Source organism: Xenopus laevis, chromosome 9_10S (assembly GCF_017654675.1).
Source record: "Xenopus laevis strain J_2021 chromosome 9_10S, Xenopus_laevis_v10.1, whole genome shotgun sequence".
NCBI classification, from domain to species: Eukaryota; Metazoa; Chordata; class Amphibia; order Anura; family Pipidae; genus Xenopus; species Xenopus laevis.
Genome location: NC_054388.1, coordinates 3,169,386 through 3,188,134, shown reverse-complemented (window position 1 = coordinate 3,188,134; position 18,749 = coordinate 3,169,386). Strand labels below are relative to the sequence as shown.

General features: G+C 42.4%; 2 protein-coding genes and 1 long non-coding RNA gene across 10 annotated transcripts in view; 2 read left to right on the top strand and 1 right to left on the bottom strand.

Annotated features, from left to right (window-relative positions):
* The window catches only part of LOC108702517 (homeobox protein Hox-B3a), a 48,553-nt gene extending 43,398 nt beyond the window's left edge, over positions 1–5,155 (top strand). For 7 of the 8 annotated variants that reach the window (XM_041578014.1, XM_041578016.1, XM_041578019.1 and 4 more), the window contains 2 exons: positions 1,905–2,455; positions 3,161–5,155. In XM_041578014.1, coding sequence (XP_041433948.1) covers positions 2,026–2,455; positions 3,161–3,897 — 1,167 coding nt within the window. In that variant the 5' untranslated portion in view covers positions 1,905–2,025 and the 3' untranslated portion in view covers positions 3,898–5,155. Of the gene's footprint in view, positions 1–1,904; positions 2,456–3,157 lie in introns of all 8 variants that reach the window. The other variant, XM_041578020.1, reaches the window with a different exon arrangement.
* The window catches only part of LOC108702522, a 103,508-nt gene that overhangs the window by 40,950 nt on the left and 43,809 nt on the right, over positions 1–18,749 (bottom strand). The window lies entirely within an intron of this gene.
* On the top strand, positions 7,816–11,198 carry hoxb2.S (homeobox B2 S homeolog). The gene is made up of 3 exons (XM_018238030.2): positions 7,816–8,892; positions 9,287–9,826; positions 10,153–11,198. The coding sequence occupies exons 2-3, from the start codon at positions 9,475–9,477 to the stop codon at positions 10,833–10,835; spliced, it is 1,035 nt and encodes a 344-aa protein (XP_018093519.1). The 5' UTR covers positions 7,816–8,892; positions 9,287–9,474; the 3' UTR covers positions 10,836–11,198.

Genomic DNA, 18,749 nt, shown 5'->3' with positions numbered 1-18,749 from the left:
GAGCCTACGAATGGAATGCTCGGTTCAAGGAGAGTTCACAGCAGCCTAAAGCAGCAGCCTCCACTCACACTCGCATTTACCCCCTTTCCTTTTATTGCTCATTAAACTCATCTATTTGCTGCAGATCTGCCCCAGTAAAACAGACAGCGAATACACGATCATTTCCCCGCATTCTCACCCCCATATTCCTGGAGCCCTGCCTGGTACCCGGTGCGCTTTTATTGCGCTCCTTTTTATTACTATCGTCATTTTTATTTCTCCTATCGATCGTTGCCATCGGTCATATTTCATAGATTTCGTTATTAGTTCGTGCAGGGGAGTCTCTATCCCTGACAATGGCGCTGCTTCGTGTTACTTTCGCTTCCACTACGAGCACCTCTTTTATTTCATCCTCTCCATTTATTTATTCTTTTATCTCTAGAACTAAAATACATTTTATTTTCATACCCATCGTATTGTTGTGTTCAATAAAATACTGATAAATCTGTTCTCCATAAGGAAAGGCAGCTGATGAGGGCTGGCTCAAGCTAATTGGAACACCACATCATTTCATATTTATTATTCAGCTAGAGATTTTTTTTTTTTTTTTAAAAAACAATTCCTTGGAGTAAATAATTAGGATTCCGACAAAGATAAATGAGGGGCATTTGTGACGTGTTGAGAGATGGGGTAGGAAACATGCCCCCTTTTATTCTCCCTGCCATTCTGCTGAAACTTATTATACCTTTCTAACCATTTTATTAGCTTTTAACTAAAATAACAGTCAGGTGGCAGTTACTGGCTTCACAAGAAAGGCCCTGTGATATCAAATGCTATTGTGTCTGCAAAAGATTTTATTTGCGCTACACATTATTAATATATATATATATATATATATATATATATATATATATTTTTTTTTTTAATATATTATATATTTCTTCCACTATCATTAGGAATAATTAATTTGCCTTTAAGATTTTGTTTTTCTGATTAAAGAAACGAATTTCCCCATTTATATGTGAATCTTGGATTTTAAGGAAAGATGCCTTTCAGGTGTGTCATTGCTGTAAGTTTGTTTCGAAATAAAACTCCAAAGTCGGAGAAAGATTTTATATATATATTTTTTTTTAGTGTGATGTTGGAACACAAAGATAAATTCGTTAGTGATTTGCGCTCGGGAAAGAATAAAAGAGATTGTGAAGCGGTTGCGGCGGCCGTTTGACCCCCATACATCATGGGGTTTGGATTTAGGACAGATGCTATTATGCCACATTCTTGGGCCATTGCTGATGACTCCGGGCAGGGGCAGCAATGCTAGTTTTTCCAGTTTTAGGACATTTTTTTTTTTAAAAAGAAAGAACTAAAAGTAACTGCGTATGAATTATATTTTTGCGCGCAGAATTAAACGTTTTTCCTGGTCAGTTAAAATGACCATAAAACCCAGTTTATAGATAATAAAACGGTAGGAAAGTCTGCAGCAACTGAGAACAAAGGAATCCATTTCAGCTCCAGTTTAGTATATTTTATGCTGTATTTGTGTGCATGGAGCAGGGCTGTCACTGGAGTGTCCATCAGTCGTGTAAACTTGCTCCTGCGCCAGTGCAATTATTATTGTGTGTGTTGTGTACAGGCCTTGGATGTTTTGCACTGCATTGTGTTACAGGCCCCACTGGGATAAAGTGGCTGAAATATTGGGATTGGGAAATGCAGAGGAGAGAGAGGGGTAATATGGAAGGGCTTGCTTGGGGGAAGGAAGGGCGCACTCTTGCAGGCGCTTCTATGAAATAAAAGGACTAAAATACAGGGGTCCTATAAACATGGAGGGCGGTAGATTTGGGGGCGCGCATGGTTTTGTACCCCTTGTACTGGCGTATAGTCACTAAATCATTGTCCTGTGTTTATTGTCTTTTCTGATCCTTTAGGTCGCTTCCAACAACAACCCCGAAGATATCCCGTGCCAGGTGACTGTGGGGTGCCAATGTTATTCTGTAAGGGTGGGGACACCCTCCGAGTCGGTGACAGCTGTTTTTGGGGATCTCGGAGATGCAGAAAGCCTCCTACTATGACAACCCCACTCTATTCGGAGGTTACCCGTACCAGGCAGGGAGTCTGGGATATGAAGGGCCCCAGCAATCCTTCCCCACTTCTTCCCACATGGACAATGACTTCCAGCGGTCCTCCTGCTCCCTGCAGTCTCTGGGTCACAGTGGGCCACTGGTGAAGCCTAAGAACCTAAATGGGAGCTGCATGCGCCCCAATCTGCCATCTGAGCATAACCAGTCGCAACCCCTGTCTCCAGCAGCCAACCCCAGTAGCAACAACAATAACAACAGCAGCAACTCCCAGGCGGCCCTCAGCAAACCCTCTCCGGCCAAAAGCCAGGTCAGCTCCAGCCCAGTCAGCAAACGGATCTTCCCTTGGATGAAAGAGTCCAGACAGAACTCAAAACAGAAATCCAGCCCCCCAGCCCCAGGTACATGACTGCATTTGATGGATTTGGTGCATGTGTGTGTGGGGGGTGCAGTGGGTTGCCAGGCAATGGATCTACCAGTTATGAGGTGCAGGGGGTTATTGTATTACCATAAGGCCTACAAAGAGCAGATAGCATGTATTTTGTATGTGCTCTGCCTCCTGCTGTTTAAGAACTACAACTCCCAGTATGCATCTGCCGGCAGGGGATGCTGGGATTTGTCGCTCAACAACAGCTGGAGGGCCACAAAGGACACATGACATCCCTGGTTGAGTACATGACTATTGTTTATGAATGCAGTGTAAATGTCAGTTTAACTTGTGGTGCAGTATAATAGCCCCAGTAAAGCTAATCAGGGTGCCTGCAAGTAATTCTCCCCACTAGGTTCCATGTAAATGTTAATGTGAGCAGAATGAATGTCCAGTCCAGTAGCTGTAGGCCCAGCGTTTAGTCTGCACGAAGCAGCTATGTTGTTATCTGTGAGGGGGGGGGGGAAACTAATTCGATCATAAAGCAGAGGCCATAAAGCAACTGTCTGTATCGCTTGATGAAATCTCCATAAAGCAGGGCAGCGTCGGGGCGCAGAGCTCTTAATAAATGCCAGGCTTATGAAGTGCAGGCGAATGCATGTGAAAGGAGGAGGGGGGTTATTAAGAAACGATCCTTTCAATTTCTCACTGTAGTAATTATGTTTTATTTCATTTGCAGCGGCAGAAAGCTGCGCAGGTGACAGGAGCCCCCCGGGTTCGTCTGCGTCGAAGAGAGCGCGCACCGCTTACACGAGCGCACAACTGGTGGAACTGGAGAAGGAGTTTCACTTTAATCGCTACCTGTGCCGCCCCAGGAGGGTGGAGATGGCCAACCTGCTCAACCTGAGCGAGAGGCAAATCAAGATCTGGTTCCAGAACCGAAGGATGAAGTATAAGAAAGATCAAAAGGTAAAAGGCATGTCTTCTTCATCAGGAGGACCTTCACCAACTAGCACTCCCCCCCTGAGCTTGCAATCGTCTGCAGGGTTCCTGGGATCCATGCACTCTATGACTGCTAATTATGAGGCGCCCTCCCCACCCTCCTTTAATAAACCCCACCAGAATGCCTACTATCAGAACCCTGGCAAAGGTTGCCCCTCTCAGCAGAAGTATGGGAACCCTGCTGTAGAGTACGACCACCATGGCTTACAAGGGAATGGGGGCGCCTATGTGTCACCCAATATGCAAGCAAGTCCGGTGTACGTAGGGGGTAACTATGTGGATTCTGTGCCAGCACAAGGCCCTCCTCTTTATGGTCTCAACCACCTTGCACACCAGCCCCCCAATATGGACTACAATGGGGCACCTCCCATGCCAACCAACCAGCACCATGCACCTTGTGACCCCCACCCCACCTACTCAGAGCTCCACCACCAGGGCAGGATCCAAGAAGCCCCCAAATTGACCCATTTGTGATTTAAAAACAAAAACAAAACAGTCATTCCCATTTGGCAGACTACAGAGGGCGCTCAGCCCAACCATCACCTCGGGGGAACAATAAAACATTTCACTTGATCTATTTTTCTTAAACATTTTTTTTTTTTTTTTAAACCTATAGAGACTTTAGAGAATTTCTGTTGCACTGTAGTATCGAAGCATTATTCAAACAACACACAATAAGCTTCTGCTGGGGGGAAGATCTGTTATTATAAGGCGTAAAACAGCTGCAATTATGGATCTTGAAATTTTACCAGGCACAGTTTAGAGTCCATGTCAGTAAAATACGCTGCGTAATTATGGATAATGTGTCAGAATAAAAACCGCCCACTAGGGTTTCTAGCTTGATCCAGGGCCCAGCCTTTTTTACACTGGTCCCTTTATCTTTGTAGATGGAAGAAAGATGCAGGTAAATAATGATGATTTAATTTGAGACTTGTTGTAACCCGGAGTCCCATGAGTTTTTATTTTTTTAGTGGTAGCATCCTAGGCCTTAAGATCAAACGGAGGACGTTGTACTACCTAGATAAATGCATTTGTTTTGTCATCTTTTATGTGACATCAGGATTCCTAAAAAGTACAATTCTCACAGGATGGACTTGAATTTAAAAAAAATAAAAAATAATCTCGTCTTAACGTGAATACAGGGTATATATATGGATATATGAAGGAGATGGGTGCTGTCCTGAGCAAGCACAGCGGATAGAGTGTTTCCCAAACTCTTTGTCTGCACATCTCCCTTGCACTTACAGTTTACATACAGATCAGCCTGGAGGGCCCCTCTCACTCCATCCTGGAGACTGCCAGGCTTGTGTGATCTTGTGCACACAAATATTTATTATTGCTGCTTTTGAAAGCCTGTGAAAATATTTTCCTTTTTTTTTTTTTTCTTTGTATTATTATCCAGCATAATTACCTATTTATAAAAAAAAAAAAAGACGAAATTGTACTTTTTTGGTATTTACTTGTTATAAAAAAAAAAAACTTGTGTTTTCCATGTCATTGTAAGCGAAATGCCTATTTAATTCTAGTATTTTAGAGAGATGTTTAGTTTTGTTTCCTTGTACTTCAGAATAATGTAATCCTGAGGCATGACAACTGTTCTGTTTTAGCCTCCATATGAATAGATAGGCTGCACAAAACCCTCTGGAAGTTCTTCTTTGTAGGTCAATTTTCTTTGGAAAAAAAATGTATGTTGGAAAAAAAAATACTCTGTAATAAAATTTCTGTTATAAAAGTTTTCGGTGTAGTTAGTTACAAGCACTGTCCAGGTCCAGGAGGTAGGATCTCAGTGGAATCACTCCACACTACCATGTTTTATGCTGATTAGACTGGAAAATGTCAATATTTGCTCCTATTGAATTCCATTGATCCATTGCAAACATGTCTCTTTGTTGCAAGGAGAAGCAGAAAAAGATACTATGGACATACACATTCTCCTGGTCTCCATGTAGTTGGACACTATTTCTCTTTTTTAAAAAGCATTGCAGGCTAATAAATGAAGTTGGGTGGTTACAGAGTGAAAGATACAGAGAAGTAAAGCTTCATTCAGTGGGGTTCCAACCACTTACAAATACCCTGGACCCTGTACATACTGAAGCTGAATGTAGACTGTGGAAAATGTCAGTAAGCCACCATGAATCTTTCTATACTGGCAAAGGGGATAATTGCCTCTGCAAGGTCACATTAATAGAGATAATAGGAAGACATGGTTCCTACAGCAGTAGTGGGGAAAATAGCTTCATAGTAGGGACTGAGGCTGTGGGATAGTAGGAAAATAGGGAAAGATGGCACATAGAGTAGAAGCAGGAATAATATTCTCTGGGAATTAATTGTAGCTGTGGGATAGGAGGTATTGTAAAGTGAGATTATGCCTATAGTATTATTGGCAACAGTAATATCTGAGAAGGGACTGTATTTGTGGAATATTAGGTATAATAGGGTAAAATGGTGCCTATAGTAGCAGGGGAATGGTAATTTCCAGGAGCAGACTGTGGCGTATAGTAGCAGTGGGGATAATAGTATCTGCAAAGAGACTGGGGCTGTGAGAGAGCAGGTATAGTAGGGAGAGATGGTGTCTATAGTAACAGTGGATAATAGTCTCTGGGAAGGGAGTGTGACTGTGGGATAGCAGGTATAGTAGGGGGAGATGGTGTCTATAGTAACAGTGGATAATAGTCTCTGGGAAGGGAGTGTGACTGTGGGATAGCAGGTATAGTAGGGAGAGATGGTGCCTATAGTAACAGTGGATAATAGTCTCTGGGAAGGGAATGTGACTGTGGGATAACAGGTATAGTAGGGAGAGATGGTGTCTATAGTAACAGTGGGATAATAGTCTCTGGGAATGGAGTGTGACTGTGGGATAGCAGGTATAGTAGGGAGAGATGGTGTCTATAGTAACAGTGGATAATAGTCTCTGGGAAGGGAGTGTGACTGTGGGATAGCAGGTATAGTAGGGAGAGATGGTGTCTATAGTAACAGTGGGATAATAGTCTCTGGGAATGGAGTGTGACTGTGGGATAGCAGGTATAGTAGGGAGAGATGGTGTCTATAGTAACAGTGGATAATAGTCTCTGGGAAGGGAGTGGGACTGTGGGATAGCAGGTATAGTAGGGAGAGATGGTGCCTATAGTAACAGTGGGATAATAGTCTCTGGGAAGGGAGTGTGACTGTGGGATAGCAGGTATAGTAGGGAGAGATGGTGTCTATAGTAACAGTGGATAATAGTCTGTGGGAAGGGAGTGTGACTGTAGGATAGCAGGTATAGTAGGGAGAGATGGTGTCTATAGTAACAGTGGATAATAGTCTCTGGGAAGGGAGTGTGACTGTAGGATAGCAGGTATAGTAGGGAGAGATGGTGCCTATAGTAACAGTGGATAATAGTCTCTGGGAAGGGAGTGTGACTGTGGGATAGCAGGTATAGTAGGGAGAGATGGTGCCTATAGTAACAGTGGATAATAGTCTCTGGGAAGGGAGTGTGACTGTGGGATAGCAGGTATAGTAGGGAGAGATGGTGTCTATAGTAACAGTGGATAATAGTCTCTGGGAAGGGAGTGTGACTGTGGGATAGCAGGTATAGTAGGGAGAGATGTGTCTATAGTAACAGTGGATAATAGTCTCTGGGAAGGGAGTGTGACTGTGGGATAGCAGGTATAGTAGGGAGAGATGGTGCCTATAGTAACAGTGGATAATAGTCTCTGGGAAGGGAGTGTGACTGTGGGATAGCAGGTATAGTAGGGAGAGATGGTGCCTATAGTAACAGTGGATAATAGTCTCTGGGAAGGGAGTGTGACAGTGGGATAGCAGGTATAGTAGGGAGAGATGGTGTCTATAGTAACAGTGGATAATAGTCTCTGGGAAGGGAGTGTGACTGTGGGATAGCAGGTATAGTAGGGAGAGATGGTGCCTATAGTATGAGTGGGGATATTAGTCTTTGGGAAATGACTGTGGCACAGCAAGAGTAACAGGGCAATATGGTGACAGTCGCATCTCATATGAGTTATCCAACCTGGAACTTCAGTAAATATGTTTTGCTTCCAGCCCCACCACTTCTAAATATGGAGCTGATAAAAAGAGAGTAGACATGAGGTTAAGGAAATACGAAAATAATATTTAAAATAAATCACTTAGACCAAGTACAATTAAAACAAAGCATTAAAAAAAAGAGACCAACAGATTTATTTTATTTCAAACCCGACGATTATAAATGAGAGGGTGTGTGAATGGTGGGGATAATGGATAGTCACACATTAAGCACAATCGCCTGTTTAGTACAATAAGGAAGTGAGAGTGTAAAGGAAAGTCAAACACTTTGGGTCCAGAATCTTCTTAAATAATGTATTACCGCAGCGATGGTTTGGAAAAATCTCGCATTCCGTTCCCATTGTGATTCCAGGCCTGAAAGGAGCCAGTGTGACATGACTTACATGGATTTATTGTATGTGGGATGGTATACAGAGTAGGTTTATGTGAGGCAACATATAGAGGTGCCAGGCATTCAGAGTGGAAGCAAATCTAATGTCCATCACATTGTATGGAAAGGAAAAGCCTGCATTTATATGATCCATCAGTTGGGTATCCAATAATAGACAATATACAATAGCTCCCACTATGTACAAAGGGATGGCAGCCATGTTTCTAGGAGATGGAAATGGCGAGGTGTGTGGGAGAAAGTTATCTCAGCAAACATCTACCATAATAGCATTTACTTCCTTTCAAGATGGAAATATATCACCGACATTTACATTAATATCATTTAAATATGGCTACAAGCTTGTCCTTTACTGTTATATATCATGTATATCTCTGCTAATAAGCACAATATCTATCATTCTCTCCTGGGTTCCTTTCCATGAAATAAAAGAGTTCGCTTGTTGAATCCCCCAATGATAAGAGCCTTCCTTACCTCGCCAATTGAATAAAGGAGAAATAAGAGATTATTCTCAGGTACAGTCCTAATAACAAAGGCACCAAATCGTGTGTCTTCTCTCACATGTACAAAGCAGAAAGTTAAAGAGAGAATATGAAGAGGGAGAATCCAAGAAGGGAGCCACATGTCTAGAAGTCCAGCTCACATCTATTCCTTGGTGTGTCAGTACTTCAGCCCTACTCAACATTTGCACAATAGTCGTTGATTTACACCCACCACCCACACACACAGATTTTTTTTTTTCTTTAAATGAACAAAAAGTTTCCCTGCTGCCCTGAGTGTTGTGCTTGGGGTTCTCACTCCACATCTGCTGCAATGAGGCTTCTTTTCTCTCGCTTTGCTGCTGTAATATTTTTTTTTTCTTTTCTTTTGTGTGTGCTCAGATTTTCTGGGTTTCTTTTCCCATGTCGGTTGCAATAATGGCTGAAATTCCTTTCTGACACCATCTTTTCCACTTGTGAGATTGATCACTGTTCTTGTGCAGGCGGGTAGGGGCTTCCCAGATCCTCAGCGGCCTCTCCAGCAGGATTTATTCCTGAGAAGCAGTAAGTGTCCCTCATTTGTGCTGAAAAATAACCTGGCTCAGCCCTTCCCTTCAACGACCCCAAATTGGACATAGCTTGGCCCTTAAGCAATAGAGGGCTCTTGTGTAGATAACCCTCCAAACCTCTCTGTTTGCTATATATTCCCTGGGTATCAGATAACCATGTTTATACAGACAATGCTGCATTCCATATTGCTAATGGAGAAAGATCCCATTTATCCAAGCCTTCCCAAGCAGGAATTCATCCACGTGTTCTCTGCTTACACTGCTTATACCCACATTTCGTTTACCTGCATTAATCATCGAGCAGTTTGAATCACTCCCCCCCACCCCCAACACACACACACATACATTTATAGGATTTAATTCTCACTTATAATGCTTTCTATTTCCAGCAGGCCTACAGTTCCCATTGGTCAGCCGTGGTCACGTGACCAGGAATTGGCTGCAAGTCGCCCAGGCTTCAGTTTATTACAGCAGGGTCCCCATACGCCTGATTTATCAGCAATATACAATAATAAGGCCTGTGCATTAGTGGGAGCCTAAATTTGGCTCTCTGAGCCCAGGCTGGCTCGGGGTAGCCATGAATTTGGAATTTGAGAGGGAGATTGGGTTTATAAACAGCCAGCCTTCGCTCGCAGAGTGCCTGACGTCCTTCCCTGCTGTCCTGGAGACATTTCAAACTTCATCAATCAAGGACTCGACATTAATTCCTCCTCCTTTCGAGCAAACCATCCCCAGCCTGAATCCTGGCTCCGACACCCTTACCCGGCCCAAAAGCCAAAAAGCAGCAGAGAATGGCCTGCTCCAGCAAGCCCCGCTCCAACCTGCAGAATTCCCCTGGATGAAAGAGAAGAAATCGGCCAAGAAGAGCAGCCAAGGGTCGCCCCAGGCCCTGATTCCACCGACTGAGTCAGCAGGGGGGTCGCCGGCAGGTCGGTATTCTACGAGATACATTGTATAGAATAGAGGAGAGGAAGGAGTGTGTTATAATGTTGCAATTTTGTTGCAACATCTGCGAGGAGGTATAACTGCTCTAAATGGATTATATATTTATCTATATACACACATTATATAAATATATATATATATATATATAACGATAGAAAGCTGATGCAGTCTTAGTTTGTCGCCAGAGCACAGTGTGAGCAATGTTAACTCATCAGCTGCCAGCAGCAGAATTCCTGCAGAGGAGTTAAGTGGAGTGTATGAGAAATAACAGTGGCCTAAACATATCACAACCGTGTTTTTATCCCGACAGAACCCCCTGGGCTGCACGATAGCACCGGCGGCGGCTGCAGAAGGCTGAGGACCGCTTACACCAACACTCAGCTGCTCGAGCTGGAGAAAGAATTCCACTTTAATAAGTATCTGTGCCGACCCAGGAGGGTGGAGATAGCGGCTCTGTTGGATCTCACAGAGAGACAGGTCAAGGTTTGGTTCCAGAACCGAAGGATGAAGCACAAGAGACAAACCCAGCACAAAGATGGGGAGCACACTTACTCGAACCCCGAAGATGGGGAACCTCTGGAGGATGGAGACGACAGTCCAATTTATCACCAGGGATTGGACAGCAATGACTCTTTAAGGGAACAAGATCAGTACCCCTGTTCTGAGATCCCCAAAAATCCCAACCCAGGCTTGAGCCAGCAGCTGCCTTCAAGCAAGGAGTTAACCCCCAGCAGCCCCTTGTACCCAACGCCTACTCCTGATGCTGAGGGCAGAATAGAGGTGGGTAGCATGGACAATGTACTCTCACAATCCCACGACAACTCCTTATTGTCAGACCTTACTTTATTCTCAACAGACTCCTGCCTACACATTTCAGATGCGATCACAAGCTTGCACGGCACTCTCAATAGCCCTGTCCACTTCTCCGAGGAAGATATTGACTTTCTTACCAGCACACTTTGTAGCAAAGATCTGCACAACTTAGATTTTTAACGAATATGAATATCTTTTGGGTCTAATCTAATGCGTGAAAGTGTCCTCTATATTTATTTTCAAATATCCGACACGCATCGCAAGTCATATATCAGTATTTATGTATTTGAACCGCGTAAAAATTAGCTATTTTCATTTGCTTGCTAATTAGAAGGCATCTCTGGATTAGACACATGGATCAATTGTTATTTATTTAAGTGAAGTCTCAGGAATTCCAAGGTACGTTTGGATTTGTTACACAGGAAGATTTCGTTTCTTGTTATTTATGTAAAGCCTTTATTAGCCATTTGATATTTATTTATTGTACGTTATTTTCCTAGTTTCTATAAATGTCTTTATAATAAAGTGTATGTTGAGATTTTGCCATGTTAATAAATCATACGTTTATTACCAAGCTTTCCATAAGTTGAAGAATTATTATTTTTGTTAAAATGTGTTTCTTTTACCTCTGTCCGGGTTTCGCTGAGCAAATGAAGAACAAAGGAGGGATTTGCAACTGCCCCATTAGTTACGATTAAACACGATTTCGATTTTACAAAAACGTGTACCGAATTTGTTTTAAAATAAATGTAGCTTTATAAAAAAAAATTGATAGCGTTATTACTTTGAATTGAATTCAAATTTGCATTATTTTATATTACTTTACTATTCTCGCATTTCGTTTTAAAAAAATACGCAGTTAAAATATATTTGACTGAGATTATGAATACTATTATGATCCATTATTCATTTATATGTGATTATGGGTAAATATTTGTGTAAGATGACGTTTTGGACGGCTGAAAGTGAATCTTATAGTGATTGTCGGAGCTACATAGATATACATATACACATTAAATACGGATTTAAAAATACACTTTTAAAAATAATACAAAAGATAATGCAGAGCAGAATTCGATATAATTCGATATATATTATGTGTAATACTAGCATATATGTGACTTACGTTAATTCTCTGAAATCTGCTTTGTAAATATTGATTAAATACGATTATTGTCGGTTTCTAAGGTTTATGTGAAAGAAAAGGAGGTAGAGAAACCATTAGAAAGGCCCTTCAAAATGGCGCTGCAAGAAAAGACCAGACAATACGCTTGCACTGCACTCCCACCCACACACATACACACACACACTCACACTCACACACTATGCACAAAACCTGCCCCTGTCACAACAATAGGCAGCTAAGAAAACATGACATTTGTGTAGCGTTAGTTATCTAAATAATGGGATTCAGGTGCTGAATATGGTTTCCTGGTTATACATTACACAATATATATTGAATATGTGTTTGGAGAAAGCACCCCTTGCTCATTGAGCTTCACTATAAAGAAAGTAAGAATGAAAGGAGGAGGACATGAAGAATGAAAGAGAGAATGTAAGCTTGTAATGAAACCAGTATGATCCAGTACCAGTAACAAGAAAACATACACAGTTACATTTAACCCCACAATATATGGGTAATATTTTACTGCAAATGCTTCATAGGAATCCCATTCCCATAAGAAGCACTGGACTGGTGGCAGGCCTATGTTTTACTTTGAGTTTTTTTGATTAGTTTAGGCCCAAGGTAATCTTAATAAAACAAGACTACGCCTGCTAACTATCAATGAAGGCAGTGGCGAACTACTTTCTTCATTTCAGATTTAAAATGATGCTAAATCAATAATTGAGAGAAAGAGAGTTTCATTACATTATAAAGAAGGCATGGTGAATCAGTTTTTTTTTTATTTGGTGGGTTTCTAAGACTAGCCCAGTGAACTGGGTACTGAGATTTGGAGACTGGTTAGGGTTACTGTACTGATTTTTGACAGTGATTCCCTGAAGACAGGGGCAAATTTGCTCTGTGTATTGGTAGGTTCCTATATACCAGCTGGGCTCTGGAATCAATAGACATGGAGCTGTGGTTAGAGTAGGGTTGTCAGACTTTGTTAGTTTAAGGCCTCATTGAATATTCAACATTTCAACAAAGTCCAGCCAACACTTGCAAGTCCTACATTTTGCCAAGGTCCCTCTTAGCTCATTAAATGGGTACAAAAATTGGAAATTATTGCTATATAAGTCATTTGTGCCATGGATCAAACCAGTGGCTTAACTAGATGTTACGGGTCCCCAGAGCATATTTATTTTAGGGGCCCCAAAATATCCAGAGGTTGTCCTGTTTTACCAATTTATGTTGAAATTGCTCATTAATTAGGGCCTCATGTGGCCCCTATACCTCCTGCCCTACTCTGTAGTTATGCCCCTGGATAGTTTTTACTCCAAATCTTACCCTAACTGACCCTCAAGTTGGGCTATCTAGTGTAGATAAGAAAGCATATGGCCATTCCTTCAAATTCTCAGGCGAACTGGCCTTCAGGCTGAGACCCCACCACTAAAAAAAAATAAGGGTTTGCAGGAGGCTGAGGCAAGGCTGACCATACTGTTGAAGACTGGGGGAAGTTATTTAACTGTGGATCACGGAGATACACTGTGAGCAACAGGAGGACTAATGTATAGGGTTCAGAACAGGCCCGGACTGGCAATCTGTGGGTTCTGGCAAATGCCCGGGGGCTACTATAAGGTGCCATAGAAAGTCAGTATTTAGCATGCTGCTGGGGGCTGTTTGGACCTCTGTGTGGGCTGATTGGGCCTCTGTGTACCTGAAATGCCAGGGCCTATTTTAATTCTCAGTCCGGACCTGGTGCCATGTGCCAACATCTTTCACTGGTGAGCTCTAATAAAACAGAAACAGGCTGTATGCAAGTTTAGATTTATGGGTCTCAATCTCAAGGCTGGATCTGTACTAATGAACCAGAAATATGGAATACATTTACGTCCACAGGGACGTAAAGCAGTAATTTGTATGTGTTGTCCCATCTCCCATGATTCCTTGGATGAGAGTTAATTTGGGACTCTTGCCTATTGGGTAAACCTCCAAACAACAGCTAGACATGCTTCTGTCAAATGGAGAGGAAAGCATCACCCTTGGGTTTCCATTTAGTACACACTTCTATACTTTCATTGGAGGTCCCAAGTCTAATAGAAGGTACTGTCCAGCAGGGGGCACCTCGGACACAGTTTACATCAGGGATCCCCAACCTTTTTTACCAGCGAGCCACATTCAAATGTAAAAAAGGTTGGAGATCAACACAAGCATGGAAAAAGTCCTTAAGGGTGCCAATTATGGGCTGTGATTGGCTATTTGGTAGCCCCTATGTGGACTGGCAGCCTACAAGTGGCTCTATTTGGCAGTACACATTGTTTTTATGCAATCAAAACTTGCCTTCAAGCCTGGAATTCAAAAATAACCATCTGCTTTGAGGCCACTTAGAACAACATCCAAGGGGTTGGTGAGCAACATGTTACTCATGAGCCACTGGTTGGGGATCACTGGTTTAGATAACGGGGCAACCAGTCTGACATGACCAAACCAGTGACAAAAAAGAAGACAGGGGCCACATTACATCCAGCCATGTACAGAGGTTAAAATCATATAGCTGTATTGTGCTCCCTTACTCCAAATGAAATAATTATTTCCATTTGTTTAAACAGCACTTATGATGTCATCCATAAAATAACCTAATATAGGGCGTCACAGGTACAATATACTGGTCTGTATGTAGAGCCTGAGGAGAATGTGGAAAAGGCAGAGAACACGAAGCTGACAGAAATGATCATTTTATGGAGGCAGGAGTTAAAGCAATGAGCCTGGACAGGTCATTGTTGAGTTATACAGATGTGCTGACAACCTTACTTACTGGTGACAGGCAGCAAGAAATCCCCCAGCTGGGACAAGAGCACTGTCTATTTCACATGGTTAGGGCAAGAGCCAAACAGGGGGAGGCTAAGAAGGAGAATTCATTTGGGGGGAATGACACTGCAACAAGAAGTTTTGAGAGGTGGGGGTGCTGGGTTAAGAAGGGTCATAGAAACCCGAGGAATCAATCAATCCAAAATGGAACCAAGGAACTAAGCTCCAAGGTTTGAGGCTTGACCAGGGAATTGTCACCTATAATAGATGAAAAGTCAATGCAGGGATTGTAGAAGACAAAGCAAAAGGCATGAATGCTGGACGTGCTTCTGTACAAACACATTCTGCCTATTGTTTGTGCCACTACATCTAAAGCAAAGCAACAACCCACCCTAACTAAAAGGGGGCCAAAACAAGAACATCATTCCTAGTTGAACAGCGCCATTCTGTTATGTATTGGGGCCTATTCAGAACTGCTCCCCCTTGAGAGTGAAGACGGTAGTGCATCTTTATACAGCTGACAAGTTAATAGACATGGGCAGATGTCTCAGCTCAGCCTTGGCCCCTGGAAGTAAACAATTCATAACACTCAGTTATAATTGGTCACATCTATTTAATAATGAAGGCAGTAATACTAAAGGACAAATAACATGAGCAAAAACTTGCAACATCTGCAGTTCTACAGCAAAATATATTTTATAGGTAGAGCTAGTAATCAAGGCTTGATTGAACAAAGAAAATATAAAAAACTGGGTAAATAGATAGATAACCAGTGAAAACATCTCCCTAATCCTTCATTAGCCTGGCGACTAATCGCCTCGTCTTTGAGGCGACCAATCTCCTTGATCACCTTCCCTCACTCTGCGCTAGCTAAAATGAAAAATTGCCGGCGCTAATCACACGTGCCGATTCGTTTTCCGAAGTTGCCTCATGAGGAAACTTCGGGCAACTTCGGAAAATTAATTGCCGCGTGTGATTAGCGGCGGCGATTTTTCATTTTAGGCAGCGCAGAGTGAGGGAAGGCGTTCGAGGAGATTGGTCGCCGCAAACACGAGGCGATTAAATCTCCCCGAAACGCTCAGTGTGACCTTACCCTAAGGGAGCCCAGATTGTACATAAATGTTCAGTGAGTTTGCTTCTGATCAATGGCATGCAGGTCAGATTCAAAAGCAACAGTTATGATCCATATGCTCCCCCGTCCAGTCACTGATTGGTTACTGACTGGTTGCTGACTGGTAACCAATAAGAGAGCTGCAAAGCAAGAAGTATAGTTTTGGCTATTATGTTAGACATTCAGTCACCCCAGCCCTTATAGATTACACTTTTTGCTAACTATGTTGAAAACATTTTTTATTTTGCACAGCCTATTTACCTAGTTTTTATTTTTATGCTGAACAATTCCTTTATAATCTAATGTACACGGATTATATTAACCAGTAAATGCAATCTTGCCGCTGGGGCCAAATGATCAAACAAACAAGGGAAAGTTGTGCTCACCATTATTTTTTAAAACCAGTAGGGGTTCAATGAGGCTGTGACCACAAAATACATATAGACAAATACAAGAGTCCTCTGCACTCAACCCATTATCAATATATTTAAGACTGACACATTTTGTGCATACTGGCCAGATATGGGATGACTTTGAATATACCTTTGCTTTATTCAGCTGAAAAACATATCAACAAGGTCAGTGGCGTAACTAGATGTTGCTGGGCCCCACAGCAAATTAATTTTAGGGCCCCGAACATATCCAGTGTTTGTCCTGTTTTACCAATATATGTTCAAATTGCTCATCAATGAGAGCCTCATGGGGCCCCCTGTACCACCTGGGCCCCCCTGCAGCCGCAGGGTCTGCTTCCTCTGTAGTTACGCCCCTGAACAAGGTGCTTATCTTCATATGGCATAACAAATATAACCATACAGTCTTCCTGACTACACATGGGCCTCTTCCAGACTCTGGACGTTATTCAAAGTTTAGGGATAACTTCTCCCTATCAGCCAGGCCACACAGCCTACTTCCAAGTCCAGAACCTCCAGATATTGGAACCCCTTTTATCTTTAGCTCCACTCTCAGCTGCCACCTTATTCCCTGTACATTTTCAGACAGAACCTGGCTATGCCATATTGACAAAAGGAACACGGTGCACATAGAGAGTAAAGAGAATTCTGACTGCAGAATACTGAATGTCACAGAATTTAATAGTGGATATTATGTGTATTGTTGTCTTTGAGACTAATGTTTGCTGAGTGATGGGAAAGCAATCTGACAGTAATTGGCAAGAATTGAAATAAAGCTCCGGGCACATCTCCTTCTTTCAGATGTTTCCAAATGTAATGTAACAGCGAATAAACTTACTGATATTTAGAAAACTAACATTACTAACAATACATTAAACTGAAATGTGACAGGAAAGGACATTTTTTTTAGCTAAATATGGCAAAATGAGTTTTAGTCTATATGATTGTGGGATATATAAATGTCCAATTTAATGGTTGTTTAGGAAACAAAAAATCTACCAAGCATTCCACCAAGTACCAGCATTCCACTGAAACCTATTATTATAGAGGATGCCAGAGCTGGGCATTTGAAACACCCTATATGGTATTTACTGCCAGTGTTGTTAGAAGGGAAAATCCACCTGTCACATGCATTACCTTTAAATTTCTGTAAACATGCTTCACTTATGACATCATAATGCCAGTAGCACAAAAAAAACTAGATATAAAGCAACAGTAACACCAAGAAATGAAAGTGTTTTCAATGAATGACAATATAGTGTACTGTTGCCCTGCAAAAACTGGTATGTTTGTTATGGAAACAACTATAATTTATATAAACAAGCTGCTGTGTAGCCATGGGGGCAGCCATTTAAGCACAGGATACACAGTAGATTGCAGGTAAGCTCTGTAACATAGTAACATAGTAACATATGTTACTTTTTCAAATTTTAATGGCTACCCCCATGGCTACACAAAAGCTTGTTTATATAAACTATATTACTTATCTGTTATCTACTGTGTATCCTGTGCTTGAATGGCTGCCCCATGGCTACACAGCAGCTTGTTTATATAAACTATAGTAGTACTTATCTGTCATCTACTGTGTATCCTGTGCTTGAATGGCTGCCCCATGGCTACACAACAGCTTGTTTATATAAACTATAGTAGTACTTATCTGTCATCTACGGTGTATCCTGTGCTTGAATGGCTGCCCCATGGCGACACAACAGCTTGTTTATATAAACTATAGTAGTGCCTATCTGTTATCTACTGTGTATCCTGTGCTTGAATGGCTGCCCCCATGGCTACACAACAGCTTGTTTATATAAACTATAGTAGTGCCTATCTGTTATCTACTGTGTATCCTGTGCATGAATGGCTGCCCCCATGGCTACACAGCAGCTTGTTTATATCAACTATAGTAGTACTTATCTGTTATCTACTGTGTATCCTGTGCTTGAATGGCTGCCCCCATGGCTACACAGCAGCTTGTTTATATAAACTATAGTAGTACTTATCTGTTATCTACTGTGCATCCTGTACTTCAATGGCTGCCCCCATGGCTACACAGCAGCTTGTTTATATAAACTATAGTAGTACTTATCTGTTATCTACTGTGTATCCTGTACTTGAATGGCTGCCCCCAGGGCCGCTCCGGCCATGAGGCAAGGTGAGAATCTTGCCTCAGGCGGCACGGAGCGGCCAGTTACCAGGGGCGGCAAAAAGCCGCCTCTGGTAACTTTAAGAGCCGAAGTTCCGTTTTTTAAAACGGAAATTCGGCTCTTCTAGCGCAGCGAGCGCAATAGCGCTCACTGCACTAGCGATGCGGCCCCTCCTCCACCCGCATTGGGGCTGCTGCCTCAGGCGGCAGCAGCCCCTGAAACGTGCCTGGCTGCCCCCATGGCTACACAGCAGCTTGTTTATATAAATAATAGTAGAGATTTTGAAGCAAACACACCAGTTGTACCAGTGCAGCACAACAGTACATTATATTTTCATGACTTTAAGGGCTAGTCCACACGGGGAGATAGCCACGCGTTTGCGGTCGCGGCGACAAAGCGCCGCGACCGGCGCAGGCGACAGTTTTGTATGGGCGCCTATGTAAAAACGCCTGTGCTAACCACACGAGGCGATGCGCTTTTCAACAGTCGCCTGAAAATGCCTCGCCAGGCTTTTTCAGG

What these genes read in the sequence shown, in the direction of transcription:
- hoxb2.S (XM_018238030.2), top strand. Translation starts at nt 9,475, where the DNA reads ATGAATTTGGAATTTGAGAGGGAGATTGGGTTTATAAACAGCCAGCCT. An exon ending in AGCAGGGGGGTCGCCGGCAG is followed by an intron (nt 9,827 to 10,152) that starts GTCGGTATTCTA and finishes TTATCCCGACAG; the next exon opens with AACCCCCTGGGCTGCACGAT.